General features: G+C 35.4%; 1 protein-coding gene across 1 annotated transcript; it reads right to left on the bottom strand.

The window, feature by feature from the left end:
* Positions 1-1559: 1559 nt before the first annotated feature.
* LOC120629870 (armadillo-like helical domain-containing protein 3) lies at positions 1560-17716 on the bottom strand. The gene is made up of 13 exons (XM_039898943.1): positions 17267-17716; positions 16243-16403; positions 15424-15591; positions 14656-14767; positions 12656-12820; positions 11019-11160; positions 10037-10116; positions 8261-8393; positions 7912-7996; positions 6670-6902; positions 5902-6028; positions 4820-4974; positions 1560-3909 (listed from the first exon to the last, which is right to left on the bottom strand). The coding sequence occupies exons 1-13, from the start codon at positions 17554-17556 to the stop codon at positions 3697-3699; spliced, it is 2064 nt and encodes a 687-aa protein (XP_039754877.1). The 5' UTR covers positions 17557-17716; the 3' UTR covers positions 1560-3696.
* Between the last annotated feature and the right edge of the window lie 85 nt (positions 17717-17801).

Here is a 17801-nt window from a genome sequence, read left to right as displayed (position 1 = left end):
CTTTAAGCTAGTGCACGTTTCGAGAAATAAATCTGACTGTAAAAAGAGAGTTCTGATCGCCAAACTTGTGACTTGTGTTTGTGAAGAATGACCTGGGCGGGTTTAAGAATTAATAGATTTCCTGCGACACTAATGGAGGGAGAGAAAGAGATAGTTCATTCAGCGGTAAATAATAACACAGTAATTACCCGCTTTACACGACGCAAAATCGCGTTATTTATAAAAGGGTAATAAAAGGGAAATTCACGTGTAACGGAGTATTATGAAACAATAAGCAAAACAAATAGTTTTACTGCAAAAAAATAATTAGAATACGCCTATTAGTTAGAGGAAAGTTTTATCTTTATTTTCTGTTAAATCCGTAGAATTAAATCGTAAGATCATTTTGTTTGCGTTGTCGCATAAGTCTTACATAAGTGCTAAGTCTTACTCTCAACCCTGGTTTATATTGTTAGGTGAACAAATACCTATAATTAGATTAACTGACACTTTCGAGTTTCGGTCAATCGGTCGATCAAGTCAATTATAAAATAATAATGCATCCGCGTAAAGAGCGGGTAAATAACCGCGGTTAATCGAATTAGCACAGTTCGGGATCCCGACAGCGGTGTATTCCGGTATGTCAACGGGTTTTTACACTACACGATATCAAGGAGCCCTTATCAAAAAACGGCCAGGTGTATTAGGACATAGTATATATTGATCGTTTCTTATACGTTTCTTGACCAAAAAAAAAGAAGGCTAGTCGCTTCCTCGTCGACAGTGGGACAAGTTTATATTGATATTTATTTTCTATGATAACAAAAAAATTACTCTAATGGGGCACCATTAGAGTAATTTTTTTGTTCCATTGCATAGAAATCACTGAAATAAATTGACAGATGTAAAAAGTTATGCTATATTTTTCACCATATTACATTTAGAAAAGGAAAGCACTTTTATTAGATCATTCATTAGTTCAGAGATTTGTTTACAATATAATTGGTAGCTGTGTCTTTTTTTACATCACTAGTTTTTTATAACAATAATAAAAGTTCTACATCACTACTTAATATTTATAAAGATTACCTGTAAAACCTATAATATAATGAAAATAAATTAATAACTGAAGCAGTACACAATTGCTTTAAAAGCACATAATATTGGTTTACAGTATTATAAAAAAAAAACCTGGGTTGTTAACATTTCACATGCTATTGATTTGAAAATTTAGTAACAAATACCTTTAATAGTTATTGAACCTACAGATACAATAAAGCATGTACTATAAATTACATTGCCAACGCGTTTGAAAATGTAGTAACAAATACCGTTATTAGGTATTGAACGTACAGATACAATGAAGAATGTACTATAAATCACATTGCCAACGCGTTTGAAAATGTAGTAACAAATACCTTTATTAGTTATTTAACCTACAGATACAATAAAGCATGTACTATAAATCACATTGCCAACTAGATTTTTCTCGCAAATGCTATATTCTTTTCTTTTTTCACGTTTCTAAGGTGAAGGTATGTGCATTTTATAAATTTTTTCAGATACAATAAAGCATACTATAAATTACATTGCCAACGCGTTTGAAAATGTAGTAACAAATACCGTTATTAGGTATTGAACGTACAGATACAATGAAGAATGTACTATAAATCACATTGCCAACGCGTTTGAAAATGTAGTAACAAATACCTTTATTAGTTATTTAACCTACAGATACAATAAAGCATGTACTATAAATCACATTGCCAACTAGATTTTTCTCGCAAATGCTATATTCTTTTCTTTTTTCACGTTTCTAAGGTGAAGGTATGTGCATTTTATAAATTTGGATGTGTGTTAATAACAGGGCAGGGGCCATTTCTTCATCTGTCCTGATTATATGTTCTGATACAGCAAGAGCTCCAAATTCCTATTTATACCTTAAGGGATTGGCAAACTTTTAAAATTAATATCCAGGGCTCGAAATCGGTTTTAATTTACCGGTTACTTTTATTTGCCGATATACCGAAATAAAACTATTTATGCCGTTCTTTTAAGAACACGTGTTGCGTCAGATTTTTAGGTAACTATTGGATCATTCACTGCTTCGACACTTTACTGATTTCTGAACTGTAGACATGTAGGTACTGAGAATTACTTGCTAGAAAAACTCGTGTTTTACATTTTATGCCCCGACCGATTTCGGTAAACACGCTAACTACTCTTGTTCGAAGTTAATACAATCCATCCAATCGTAAATCTTCAGGTCACAAAATATTAGTTTTCCTCAGTGAGTACTTATGAACAGGGAAGTTTAAAAGGCTATCCTTTTTCCACTTATCCATAATATATCTTTGGTCTAAAGATTTCGGATTAGATTGACGTAATTTTGGACGGTAGTCATTAGGGCAGCTACAAACCATATGAGGAAGTTGAATGGGAATTAACTTTATAATTCATAATTAAATTTAATTTATAATTCCTCAATTTTATTAGCTCTGGTCTTGTATCTTCTATTAGACCTAGAATTCGGGGTTTTTTTTCATTTGTTTTTTGGCGATGTTCATCAGCTAGCCACTGTCAGAAAAGTTACTGAAAAGCAGGTTAGCGTTATTTCATTATACCAAATCGTCACTCACTGTCAGGTAATGTCTCAATAACTTGTAAAAGAATAAAAAAAAAATAATGGATCAAAATATATTATCTATACAATATATTATATATAATTTTTTGGTCAGTGTGACGAAAACTGAAATTAGTAAATATGAAGAAATAAATTTGTTTATTATTTCATTAAAGATATCTCTAAGACATTTACGATTTTTAGATCAAAATTCTGCATTTCTATTAATAATCTCGGTTTCCGCCGTAGAATATAGACAAATATACTTCTACGTAACTGTACAGGGGCCTTAGCTATACTAGACTATTTTTAATAATAATAAATACTAGTTGCGAATCACTGAACTTTTTTGACTGGCTGGAAATTATGTCCCCATTTAAAACGCCATTTATGTTACATACGAGTGAGTGTCTCTGAAACTAATATTATAGTGGTTTTTAGTAGTTCTTATTTTAGTTTCTTGTACTTTAAATTATTAATATTAATGTTCAAAAATTTATTTATTAATTCATTCAAACCAATTTTGAAAATATTTATGTGACTCTAGTGACCTCGGAAACTGTTACCTAATAATTGCGCCTTACTTGCAGCGCCAATATGGCGTCATTCAATTGGACGCAAAGTGACAGCAGCCTGCATAGATAAGAATGGAGGTCAATTCGCTAACACTGACATGCTTTTTGCTGCGATTAAAAATCACTCGCAGATTCAATCGAATGGATCATGCTAAATTATATATCGCTCGCGCATGTTAAACGCTGTGCCCTTATAAGTAGGAGATCCCGGATCCGATATAATTTGGGAATTTAGAATTTTTCTGGACCGAGGCTCTTAGGCCGTGGCTAGTTACCAACATAATGTTCCGCCGAACGATTTTGCGCTTCTGTACAATGTCACATAAAACCGGTAAGGAGTATGGCCATTTTAGATAGCATCATCATTTTCTATCAGATAGATCTGCATTCAAGGGCTAACTTGCATTGAAATAAAAAATTGATACTTATATACAGTAAACATGGCTAAGGCCCCATATTATAAACCCATTCTAAGTAACTGGTGTATCGCACTTAAATCTATAGTCTAACATAGAGTGTTTACGCTATAGTAGTGTAATGGTTGAGTAACGCAGCGGAGTGGTCCCGCAATGCGGCTGCGTCCGATCGCAACCGAGCGGCACCGGAAGCCGCGCGGACCAATTTCGACAGCAGCGGTCGATGCGTTCGCTCCGTGTAGCGTTCGTACGCTTCTAAACCTTCTTGGAGTTTGAGGATTAAGCTGTCGTAGTTCTTGCGCACCACTTCCAGTATCTGTGAAATTAATGTGAGGGACACTTAAACATTTCTGGAACTAATGATAACAAAATTATAACTATTAACGGTCGAAAATTAATTTATCAATTCAAACCAATTTTGAAAATATTCATGTGACTCTAGTGACCACGGAAACTGGTTTTTCATACTGTTGATGAAAATCGTTGACTGCGTAATCTATTCTTAAATTGGCAGGAGATATCCCACAGACCAACTCTCTGAGCATTGGGGTATGTGTTGAAATATCCGAATAACATACGTATAATATAATATATAAACGGGGGTAAACTTCTCTTATTCTCTGTTGTAGTGTTTTGGCAGGTGGACACAATTTTATCCCTTGTCAGGGGATACATTTAATCTCCCGTCTAAGCTAGCCGTGCAGGTCTAGACTGCATGCAGCATTGCTCATAAGTCTCGTGTTACTCCTTCAAATGGTTGTGAAATAATCACTATAAACGGTAAGATACAGTAACGTGTCAAGTTTTATTAAAAAAAAAGAAGCAAGCATCCGCTTCGAGGTTTCCGCATCCGCGTTTTCGCATTTTGGGTGGTTTCACCTCATATCGATAGACCCATACGGTTGCTTGCATTGTATCAATAAATCCATGTTCATCTGTTACTATATCGCACACTAGACGCCCCTTCGTTGTTCTAGTAAGAGTGGCATTGCAACAAAGGGCCCGGTTCGTTTTTTGAGCCTCAGTCAAATTGTATAGACAACGCTTTTTCATACCCAAATGATTGTGTAGGAACTTAGAATTAATACACTGGGAACAGAATTAAGAATTCAGCACCCTCAATTCTGTTTCGGTAATAATTAGACATTAGTGTCTAAATAGAGCCATCTTTTTCCTCGACCAACAATCTGAAAATATTGTAATACAAATGAACTAGCATCTATTACCTGATCCTCAGTGGGTGTAGATAAGTTTTGCGAGGCGAGCCATACTTCAATCTTCGGTGAGAAGTGTTGTATGATAGCACGAACATTGACGAGGCAGTTGGCAAGACGCAACGCTTCTGCCTTGAACTCCCCGTCGCCCGTGGAGTAACGTAACGCTTTAAAAAAAAAAGAAAGTATTGACAGCCAAAACACTTAAGCACGAAGTTACAGTAAGCACGATCTAAGTTGGCCTGACTGTCACGATTTGTTGTTGTGCAGACGTATATTTAAGAATCCAATAGTGACTGTAGTAGCGTAAGGAGATTAGTTTTGCACGTCGCGCATTGTACGTGTGCGCGTTGTTTGTGCGTGTACCTACAACACGTTAGAGGAGACATGAAAATATTTCGATGATATACGCCTACTGGTCAAAATTTGACCATAATTATTTTAAATTATAAGTTTGAACATTATCATTGTTCTATTATCAAAGACTCTTCTTCTTTAATCGTTGATTTCGCTAAACCTACACTGTCAATTTGCCTGTTTTTTTTGATAAAGTTTAATCCAAAAAATGATTAAAAATGTGTATGTGTCAAATACGTGATGGCGATAGTAACATATTATATCAACGCATGGTATGTATAATGTTTATTTTATTGATTTAATGTATGTCTTATACATAATAAAAGAAAATAGCATTCTGCACTCCTTCTCTATATTTACTATAAGTGTGGGAAATTTCAACACAGCATTGGAACAATGCTGTTTAGCGGCAGAAATAAGCATACCTAGATATAGTACTTCCCAAGACGAGCTCTTTCTAAACGACTACAAAAACATGCCCCATATCAACCGAGTAGTCGACAAATTACAATGCTTAATACTTATTAATATTATAAATGCGAGTGTTGTCCGTTGTTTGTCCGTTCTAATAAAACAACCATTCAACATGAATTTTGGCATAGAGTTAGTTAAAAGGACGGAGAGCAACATGGAAAATTTTTTATCCAAGGATAAATAAATGGAATAGAATTTGTCATAGAAACCAGGACGATGGACGCGAGCAACGAAAAATAAAATAATAAGAAAAAAGTTCTTACCCATGTAAAAAAGATTATCGAAAACTTGATGCATTCTTATCAGTTCGTAATACAATTGGTCGTAGGACGCCGGCGTTGGTAGGAACGTATCACCGAACGTGATGAATAGATTGAAGATATTTACAACCTGAAATGGTTTTTATTTTAACAAGTGAAAGTTTGTTAAACAAGACATATATAAACGTATGTATTGTACATAAAACAAGCGCGATCTAATGTGGCCGTTTTTCAGATATGCATATATATAAACAATAAAATATCACTTCCTTCTTTATCGGTGAAGAAAAATACGGTGAGGAAGCCTTGCATGACTTGCCAAATTGTATACGTTTTTTTTGTTATACTTTTCTTTTTTTTAAGTACTTTTTGTGGTGTGTAATAAAAGTATATTCATTCATTCATTCATTTGAAAGTTCTCCATAATGGCGTGAGAAATCTACCAATCCTGGTTTGCCAAGTAAGGATTAGACTTCACACTCAAATATGATTGCAGCTCAGAATAATGAATTATTTATTTCTCTTAGGTTGGTACATGGCACAGAAATAATATAAAATAGCACCAAAGGCGGTCGCTCACAGATTATAATATTCCTTAGCCTAGTCAATTGAGTTCTCAATAAAAAAAGGTTGTATATAAATCAGTAATAGTCACACTTTTAGACGGTTTTAGACGATTTTTAGACGCAACACTCTTTTCGTCAAGTATTCTAATTTCTAACAAAAATCTTTTCGTCTTTGTTCTATAAATCAAAGGTTCTTTTAACTGACCTGTTGCGCCATGGTAAATATATTGTGTCTCCTCAGTAATGTGCTCTCGTTTGTGACTAGAAACTTTAGTAGAGCAATGAGCGCGGCCCACAGCGGGCGCCAGTCGCGCGACAGTCGCACGCGACAACGCTTCTGGTAGCTCAACAGTCGCAGAAGCACGCCCACGCATAGTTCGTACAACTCGCCGGGGAACTTCTTCAGTAGATGGCACATAATAAACTCGACTAGAAGATCTGGAAAAGGAACCATCCATCAGATTCTGCACACATTAAGGCTTATCCTCAACTTTTAGAGACCGAACCAGCGTCGCCTCTATCGGTTTTGCTATTACTTTGTTTCCTCGGCTCTTAAGGGTAGAGCGATGTTAAGAAGCCTATCAACCTTCCTCAAGAATCGCGGTATCAAATGCAAAAAGAAACTCTTCAGCTTTATTATGAGTATATCGAGATTTATAGAATTTACTCAACACAACACAAAAGGTATTCTTGACGTGTCCATAAATTAATGTTTGTTTTGTTTTAAAAATATCTTTTTTAATTAAAAAATTGTATTACAGTACTTCGTATCCTAGTGACTAGCCTAATAGCCTGGTTAAACAAATTAATTGTATATTACTTACATTTAAGCGGGTTCCAACACCTCTTTAAAACTTTACAGCATATAAACTAAACATTTGTAACAACTTATTGAGCCACATAACAGATGCTGATAACCTGTTTTACGTAGAACTTAGTACAGACATACGTTTATTTATAAAATTAAATGCATTTCATTATTCATTATATGAATAGTATATTTATAATTTAATTTTATAATTCCCCGAATTAATGAGTAATCCCAAGTGACACTAATATTATGCGAAAGTTTGTTTAGAAGAAAGTTTGGATCTTTTTTACTTAATCACGCCAGAACAACTGAACGGATCCTGATGAAATTCAGCACATAGATTAAAGTCGGGAATAGCACATACAAGTAGGCTAGTATGTACGGTTCCCGTGGGAAAATATGTTTTTGTATTTCACAGGGTTAGAGATCGACATGTTTTTTTGCATAATGGTAGTTTAGCACTCGGGGAAAAACATAGACCTAACACGAGGTTTGTCCTATACTACGTAACGGACGTACCGTACGTAGGCAATGTTTCTCATCGCAGAAATGGGAATAAATCCAATGTTTATGAAATATTACTTAGTTTATATGTTCTATCTGTATGTATATACGGTGTGATGGCGCTGTATTTACCTATTAGAGTTGAAGCTAGGGGCTGTGAAGGTGGTTCTTCGGGAACTATTTTTCGATGGCGCATCGGAAGTCTATACAATTGGACCTGAGACAAAGACTTTCTTTTTAATAAACAATTCATATTACATGCATTATTTATGATGTAGTGTGTAAATCTATGTAATTATATGTATAGAATTGTGATTTCCTGTTACTCGTTACCTTATTCCATTAGTTAAGATAGCCTGGAAAAGATAACTTTCAGTGATAAGGTCGCCTTTTGCACATAATTATGTAAGTGTTAAGTAAGTGTTCCTGTGTGTGCAATAAAGTTGTTAAAATAAATAAGATCAGTTATGATTATACTTACCTTGAAAGTAAGATTTTGGTCGTGCATTATGGAGTTTGCGAACTGCTCTTCTACGATACATGTGAGGGTAATAAAACATAAACTGCATTTGTTGATGCTGGTTTCCGTTCGCGTGTCCGCCATTACTATTGAGCTGTTAAGAGAAATCGGTGTTCTACACATTTATTTGTAGATTTTTATTTTCTTATACATACTATTATAAAGAATGCACCACTTTTCTTTTTATTATTACCACTACAAGTAGGTAAGCCCTTTTTTTGCGTGGTGGAAAAGCTTTATTGCTACCTCCTCGATCCTTGGGCAGGAAGGAGGTTATGTGGGACTCCCTCCCCTCTAAGGGGGGGTATACCCAAACAAAAAAAACGAGGAGGGGTTGGACAGCAGGACAAATCAGGACAGCTTGGACTCCCCCCCCCACTACAATTAAGCCCTTGCCTGCAGATGGTAGCAGGCTAACCTGTTAGTGAATGCCAGTTACATGAAACCCATACCCCTAATTTGTACGTGGACACGCTGGACTGTCCATATTTCAATTTTGTCTCCATTTGAAGCACCACATGTACGGTGTTACATAAGTTACTGTTTGCGCGCTCCAGCAGGGCTAGCACGGGCGGGCCCCAACAAGGGATATTATTAACGTGCCAACCTGCTCAATCACTGGAATATGGAATAGGAGAAGTTTACCTCCTTATTTGGATATTATTTCCACTTATGCGCCATTGCTCTGAGAGATGATGAAGCTGTGGGAGAAGATACATTTATATCCTTGCTCCGGGGAGATAAGTGTCTCCTGCCCATGCTACCCGTGCAGAGCTGTTTAGATCGAGTGAGCGTGCATTCTGAATGTGCCATAGAATCTATGTGAGCTTAGATAAAACGACAAAAGAGTGTTCTGTCTCTGTTTAAACTAATAAAATTTGACGGAGAGGGGACAGAACGAGCAATCGCTCGTCTGATGTAAACCAGCCTTGAAATTCTAATTCAAAATTCAAAATTAATTTATTTCAAGTAGGCCTACTTTATAAGCACTTTTGAAACGTCAAGTATGTCTCTTTATAGTGACTCTACCACCGGTTCTACTGAGAAGAGCCGTCAAGAAACTCAGTAGTTGCTCTTTTCCAGTTATAGTTCTTTTTCTTGAAGTACGAGTGACTTTACAGCTAAAGGTGCATTTACGCCGAACAAGAACAAGAAGAGTTCAAAGAGCATTATTTCTTGATCTTAAGTGTAAACGAAAGAATAGAATTATATAATAGAATTCTTGGACTTAGTTTGGATCAGCCGAACGAATGGTCATTCTAGAACATGGCTAGAACGCTTTGAAGAGACAACACTTGAGGGAGAGAAAAAGCAAGAACGTTCTAGGCAACTGTTCGAATCGAACTGAACTAATGCCGTTTAAAACAGGCAAGCGAGCATTCTTAGAATATTCCATTGTCTTGCCAACGCAGACAGAACAACGACAGAATGCAGGTCGGTTTAGGTCGGTAAACTAAATTAATTTATTAGAGTGGGGATAGAATGAGCATTCGCTCGTTTAATGTAAATCGGCCTTCATACGATGGTGCGTCGGAGACAAAACAATTTTACAGCAGCCTATCTAGTGGTAATAATAGACGTCAGTGGTGTTAAGGAACTTCATAGGTGACATACTTTCATTAAAAATACAGAAAATTATATCATGTACCTAAATAAAAGTTAACTTATTTTTTGTATGTGAAATACTAAAAAGTTTTTTATTATTTATTTACTATATTATGAAAATGTGGTACATACCAATATTGAAAGAATGTGACTAATAAATTTGTTGGCTGCTCGTTATCCAGAGCTTGGATCTGAGCTAAGTTCGGTGGGTTCTGTAATAAATTAAATATCACCAATATTTAAATAATAAATAAATAAAATAAATACGATTTGTATTAGAAATGACTTTCTAGTTTCTAGTGCGTTTCAGATTTATAGGTTGTCACTTTGACCGGCTACGATCTATTTTGACTGGTCAAAGTCTAAATCTCTCATCAAGTAATGACGGCTGATTGGCGCAGTTTGCAGCGACCCTGCTTTCTGAGTCCAAGGCCGTGGGTTCGATTCCCACAACTGGAAAATGTTTGTGTAATGAGCATGAATGTTTTTCAGTGTCTGGGTGTTTATATGAATATTATAAGTACTTATGTATTGTATTCATAAAAATATTCAACAGCTATCTTAGTACCCATAACACAAGCTACGCTTACTTTGGGGCTAGATGGCGATGTGTTTATTGTCGTAGTATATTTATTTATTATTTATTTATTAAGTAATAATTATAGACTTAACTCCTACGTCTCGGGTTGATGAACACAGGGTGGCATGTTGCAGGACGTGTTCATTGCATGCCCCGCATAGTGTTGCCTTGTTTATAGGCAATGGTTTCCCACTTACCATCAGGTGGGGCAGTGGCGTGCATAGAGGGTATGCTCAGGGTATACAGATGATATAAAATGAAGAAAATCTCCAGTACGAGTTATAAATACTGAAGTATTTATTATAACCCTTACAATGCCTAACCTTAAGTTTTTTATAACTCGTACTGCAGATTTTCTTTATTTTATATCATCTGCATATGATCATTGGTCCGTCAAGAACCACTAAAAAAAAGTACCAGTTGCTGCCAAGAACAGCAGAAATTTGGTATCCTAAGGCTGTTATTATATATTTCCGCATATTGTAGAACGATACGATGCCTTGCAATTGTATGGTAAATAGGTGAAAGGCTCACCTGATGTGGAGGTAAGGTTGCAGGAGGTGACGGCGGTGCGGAGGAAGTGGCTGCAGAGGAAGAGTGCGCTAGTGTTGTCATAAAATTGCGGTTCAAGTGAGCCGCCTCGTATAACGCTAGCAACATGCCCTCTTCACCGCCGCTGCAAAAATTACCAGTTATTAAATATTTTATAGCAATAAACATACAGAGCGGGCAAGTTAAGCTACTCAATAGTTGGTGTACAAGCGAGCATGTCACTTGATTTAAAGTGATTATTTCCACCCATGGAACATTTGTATTATTACATCACCACTAATATTATAAATGTCAATGTAAGTTTGTTTGTTACGCTTTCACGCAAAAACTACTTAACCGATCCTCACGAAACTTTAAACACATATTCTTGGAAGTATAAGAAGTAATATAGGATACTTTTTATATTAAGCTCAGTTCCTTTGGGAGAGGGGATGAAAGCGTTTGACGATTTTACACTATAACTCCGACAAATGATAACCGATTTAAATAATTATTTTTGTACTACAGAGGTTATAATATGTGTTTAATTTTGCCCACATTGTGTAGATCTGATGAATGTGGTTGGAGATAGAGGACAGAACTCCTCAGCGGACAGCAGCGAACCCCTCACAGGTTTAGCGATACTGAATACATAATTACTGCCACATTTATGAGGACTTCAGTGCTAGGACTAAATAAAAAATGTTAGAATTGTTCTTCTTTAACCTTTAGCATATGATTTAATTAACAAAGCGATTTCGATTGTTTCTTTAACAATTACTATTCTTTGTAAGTGATAGAAGGAGCTAAGACTGATCAGAGAGTTCTTTTAAGATATTGTTACGATATGAATTGAAAAAATACTTTTTAAAAACTACACCAGTTTTTTTTATATGAATAACAAACAAACAACTAAACTTGAATGCCACATCAAAAAACAAAAACAAACGCAGACGAAGTCGCGGGCAACAGCTAGTTATATTATACCTACATGCAGACCTATCGACCCTAACATAAAGGAGTCACTTGTTTTGGACTGATTGAGCATCCCGCCATCCAAGGAGAAACATACTTGGATATATTGTGGGATATCCAACTGTATACCCAAACTGTTAAAATCCTGTAAATATTATAGAGTAGAGGAGTATATAGTATAGTATTAGTTGAGTTGCAAAAAAATGAATAATTTATACCAATAAACTAACAGAGAGTGAACGGGGTAAACTGCTATGTTGGCCAAATTGTTGTTTTTAATATCAATAGTGGACAAACAACCAAGTGGGTCACCTCCACTCATGAACATCAGAGGAGATACCAGAAAATCAATGTGTTTGCATTTTCAACTATGCATCACAAGATTGCAGATATTTGTTTACATTCTTCATGTAGTATCACTTACTTTTAAAGAATTTTATAAAGAATAGTCAATAAAGATACTAATATTATAAATGCGAAAGTGTTTGTTTGATTTTCTGATTCTAACTTAGCAACCTATCGACTTGATGTTTGGCATTGAGTTGAGCTGAAATTACGAAGAGTAACACCACTTTATATCCCAGGAAAATAAACGGTTCCGACAGGATTTGTTAAAAACCGTAGTAAACGCAGACAACAGTTACTATTACAACGAGTTAATTTACATATTTCTTTGTCCTCTGACAACTGGCTGTGTCTCGTCGCTGGTCAGAAATATTCCCCCCACCATGCTTGTGAGAGAAGAGAGCCAGCCTCCACCACTCGCCTGCATACCACCGAACGTTGACATCACAAAGTCATTCAGAGCTGCTGTTATGACTTGACCGTATCTGAAAATTGTACAACACAATATGTTTGTGTAAACATGTAAGTTAGCATCTTTATAATTTAATTATTGACAAACCAAGCAGTTAGCGTGCTGCCCTGTGTCCGTTAGTCCGAGTCGTAGGTGTTAAACCTCATGTGCCTATAATTCTACGAGATTTAATTTAAGTGTATGGTTCTCGCTCCAGAGACGGGCAATAATAACTGCGACTCAGTCTTGCACTATAGCAGTATTATCGAATTTGGGTTTCATGATACACATTACCTTATGTTTGCCTTATTTTGTACTATTTTTAATTTGCTGTGTAACTGTTAATTGAAATAAACTTATTATTATTATTATATTATTATTATTATTATTATTAATTACCACTTGCTGATATATATAATATGATTCCTAAGGTAATTTTGCCTTAAAAGGGCGTAATAAGAAGGCTCAGTCACTCAGCGGGCGATGGAGAGAGCTATGCTCGGAGTATCTCTACGCGATCGAATCAGAAATGTGGAGATTCGTAGAAGAACCAGAGTTACCGACATAGCTCAACGAGTCGCGAAGCTGAAGTGGCAATGGGCCGGGCACATAGTCGGGCACTGTTGGCACAAGAGAAAGGATAGACGTTGGGATCCCAAGGTGCTGCAATGGCAGCTCCGAACTGGTAAGCCCAGTGTTGGTCGACCCCTAACGAGATGGACAGACGACATTAAGCGCGTCGCAAGTAGCCCTTGCGCTGGATTCAAGCGGGTCAGAATCGTGGAACTTGGAACTCCCCACAAAAGACCTATGTCCAGCAGTGGACGTCTATCGGTATATGATGATGATGATGATGATGATGAAGGTAATTTTGGACCTACCAATGCAAAAGTTTAAAGAATATGTTAAAACACATTTATTACAGCGAGGTATACGATTGTATATTAACAATTGATGAATTGATTAATGACAAGGTTGCTTGGGTATACGGCTCCGCTTTCAGCTCTCACAATCAATCTCACAATGTCTCAAATGTAAATTGTTGATGTTGGAAAAGAGTCATTACACACTGACAGACTTGACGTTTCAAAAGTGCTTATATTCGGCCAACTTGAAATAAAAAAATTGGAATTTTTGCTGGGAAATTTATAGGGCGGACACTTTGACCGGTCAAAGTAGATCGGAACCGATCAAAGTGACACCTTATATTCTAGTTTTTTATAGTAATAATTGACAGACCAGGCAGATGGCCCACGTGATGGTAATTGGAAAACCATCGCCTATAAACAGAGAGACACTTGACAGGGCATGTAAAGAAAACTTTCTGAACGTGCCGCCCTGTGTCCATAGAGGTCCTGAGGCGTAGTTGTTAAGCGTAATGTGACTGTAAAATAACCACGCCCTTCAAACCAGACGGCCGACTGGCGCAGTGGGCAGCGACCCTGTTTTCTGAGTCTAAGTTTTCGATTCCCACAACTGGAAAATGTTTGTGTGATGAACATGAATGTTTTTCAGTGTCTGGGTGTTTATCAGTATATTAAAAGTATTTACGTGTATTATAATCATAAAGATATCCATCAGCTGTCTTAGTACCCATAACACAAGCTATGCTTACTTGCGATGTGTGTATTCTCGTAGTATATCTATAAAAAAAAAAAAGACGAAGCATTGCAACAATGCCGCTTGACGGTAATTATGTAAGCAGCTTATACGTTATATTAAAATCATGATGTAGTCATATCCCCCTGAAAACACTCATGTGAAATAAACCAAGTATCCAAAGATTTGAGGGCTTCGTCAACTCAAAACAATATAAGCATTAATATTGTTTGCACAGAACTTATTTATACAAATTTCACCACCACTTACCCATTTAATGCCAGCTCATCATCAAGTATTGACAATTTTACTAGATAAGGATTAGCAGACTCTTGTTTTTTATAATTAACCAAGAACATCAGGAGTAAAACCACATCATAACCTAAAAAAGAGAAAGAGAATGTTACATCAGTAATGTCTGTGCACCTGTGACATTACAAGGGAACAAAAGGTATTATCATAATCGTTTTAATTTATATTATATTTCATAAGAATAAAATTATATAATCGTTTTAATTTATAATAATAATATTAATACAAAATTAGCCTATCCTACTGATGGACACAGGCCTTCTCACTTATTAGAGAAAGGGTTTAAGAGCATCGACCCATCACACTGCTGTAAAGCAGGTTGGTGGGCTTAAATGTTGTAGTTTAGAACCACAAGAGATACGAAAGAATGGAAGAGGTTAGAGGAGGAAATACGTAAGATGATTCCAACACAGTTTTTTTTATAAATCGTAATAATGGGAACTGTTAATCAGTAATAGTAATTATTACCAGATATCTGTACTAATATAAATTATAGTTTGGATGGATGTCCGTAATAAATTATTCAATTACGGCAGATAGACTGAACAGATCTGGATGAAGTTTAGCACAAAGATAGATTATAGTCTTGAAGAAAAGCACATAGGCTAGAAAAATGTTTTATTAACAGGGTTTAGATGAAAACATAGTTGCTGGCAACAACTATTTATTAAAAAAAAAGCTACAACAGACATTCGCCTTTTTTCTCCTTATAATTTCAAATCATACCATGTTGTTGTCTTTCAGTAGAAGTGCACAGTAACTGTATCAGCGGCTCAAACAGTGAATGCAGCATTAAATATTCAACCAGTGGGTTTTCATCAATTACATCAATACCAGTTGCAATTATTAAAAGCAACTTTATAACCATTGATTTCAAACTGTCCGGGACATCACCTGTAAAAATAATATGTATATAGATTAAAACAAAATAATTTGAAACTGATTTTAATACAAAATTAGCTGGTCTACGATATTTGTGCGTTTTTACCACCAAATTAGTGTAACTGCCAATTAATATATACAATTAAACTTTATTTTCAAAAATTTCTAGATATGTTGTAAAGGCAAGATTTGCCGGTAAAGGTTTGCTATGATGAAGTTCATTTCACTATTTTGTGTTTGAAAGAACTGCCTTTTTTTGTCATGTTTGCAGTGACTACGTCTTGTTTGGAAGTCAGAAGGAATATTCTACCGAGAAGACGCTGGCAAGAAACTAAGCAACTCAAACATTTTGTTTTCTATCGTGCTAGAGATGAGAGTGAAGTTGACTTTCAAGCTGCCTTGTCATTATGAAAATCATTAATTGTACTAAACAACATTACATTTAAATGTGTTTTAACACATTGTTTTAATACTTAAATGTTACTTTTTTATAAGATATAGATTTTATGGACGTTTTATGGACTTAATAGCTCCACTAAAGACTTAGTCACACAGAAAAAGCAGCTTGGAGGCACTTTTTATTGTGGCTAACTCCAATTATCACTAATACAAATATAAAATGAAAGAACAACCTTTTCATTTTTAATTAAATACTTTTCATACCTGATAGTACAGTACTGCAGTGCTCTAGCAGTTTTTGCATTTTCATATTAGCATTATCTGTGCCTAATAATATCAACTTTATATTGAGACTTGGGTCCTGCCCAGCTCTTTGGTACATTGTAGTTAAAATTGCACTGAATGTTTGAAGAGCATATACCAACCTGTAAACTATTTCTTTTTAATAACAATAGCAAATCTATAAACAGGTTCTTCATAAGGATTATTATAGAATAAACAAATCAACAACCAACAATGTCAACCTTATCATTCCTCACTTTGTACTTGGTCAAGTTGAATATTGCATAGAAGCAGGTGTTACTTTGCGGAATTCCATTATATTTTATGAAAATAAAGCTCAATTTGCTACATGCTGTGAAAAGCAGGAGAATCTGTATGGTGTTATTTATAATATCTTCAATTCTTATACTCCACACTAAACAAATCTTCAGCAATGTACCCTCTACGCATGTTTTCCTCCGAAAACAGAGCATCCTCAGGAGATGTTAACTGTACAATTAATAATTGTTAAGTCACAAAATAATTCTTAAGTGTGTTGCTTTTTGCTGAGTATAGCAAATTAAGCCTAATTTTCATAATATTAAAATTAAATAATATTAATCCAAGTAGTTATGGAAGAATATTTATAAAATACACGTTACAGGATCAGGTAGTTTAAATATATATTCCCATTTCTTCTTAATTGGCTAATAATATATTTACTACAAAGGTTTGAATGTTTCTAAAGACGGGTGTATTCTCCTCCTAACTGGGTATTACTAACATCACTTAAAGCAGTTTTAATATCGTTGATGCTCATGTTTGGAATTATAGCACCTATCACAGGAATGTCAAGCTATGTCATATAAACTGTAATTTCAAAATAATACTGCTAACAATTATATGCTCACTGGTATTTTGCCCTATATATTTCATTAGCAGGATCGGAGAGATGAAGACAAGGCAATCAAGGAATTTTTAGGTGCCAGACTAATCAAATACTTCAACGTAAATTAGAAAGGTATACCTTATGTGGTGTTCTTGTCCTAACATATCAATGCATTGTACAACCAATATATTGATATTATCTTTCAAGTTATTTAGTTGTTCCACCGTTAGTTTGTGTATCTCTGCTTCCAGTTGTGGAATTTTAGGCTTGAGGAGGAAGAACTCATCCCAAAATGTAAGATTGTCACTTTTTAAATCTTCACCACGGAAAAATGACTCGTATATCTGTACAACCTTCTCTTTTAAATGTCTTTTAGAACCAGAACCACTTCTCTTTCTTGTAGCCATAGCTTTTTCAGGTAGGAACATCCAATGAATATTTTTTTACAATTCAGTTATTAAACAAACAGCAAAACTACACTTATAATTACATACACAGTTCTTAGATTAAGAATATTATATGAAGGGAATGATAAGAGTACTTATTAGAAATATTGAAAAAAACTTCGACGATTTCAATATTTTACGAATGTCAATAAATTGTTAAGTGTCAACCTCCGAACCTGACATGTGTCAGATTTGCTGTCAACGTCCTCAGATAAGGACCATGCTAA

This window comes from Pararge aegeria, chromosome 15 (genome assembly GCF_905163445.1).
Source record: "Pararge aegeria chromosome 15, ilParAegt1.1, whole genome shotgun sequence".
NCBI classification, from domain to species: domain Eukaryota; kingdom Metazoa; phylum Arthropoda; class Insecta; order Lepidoptera; family Nymphalidae; genus Pararge; species Pararge aegeria.
Note: the sequence above shows the minus strand (reverse complement) of the source record. Positions and strands in the feature narration are given on the sequence as shown.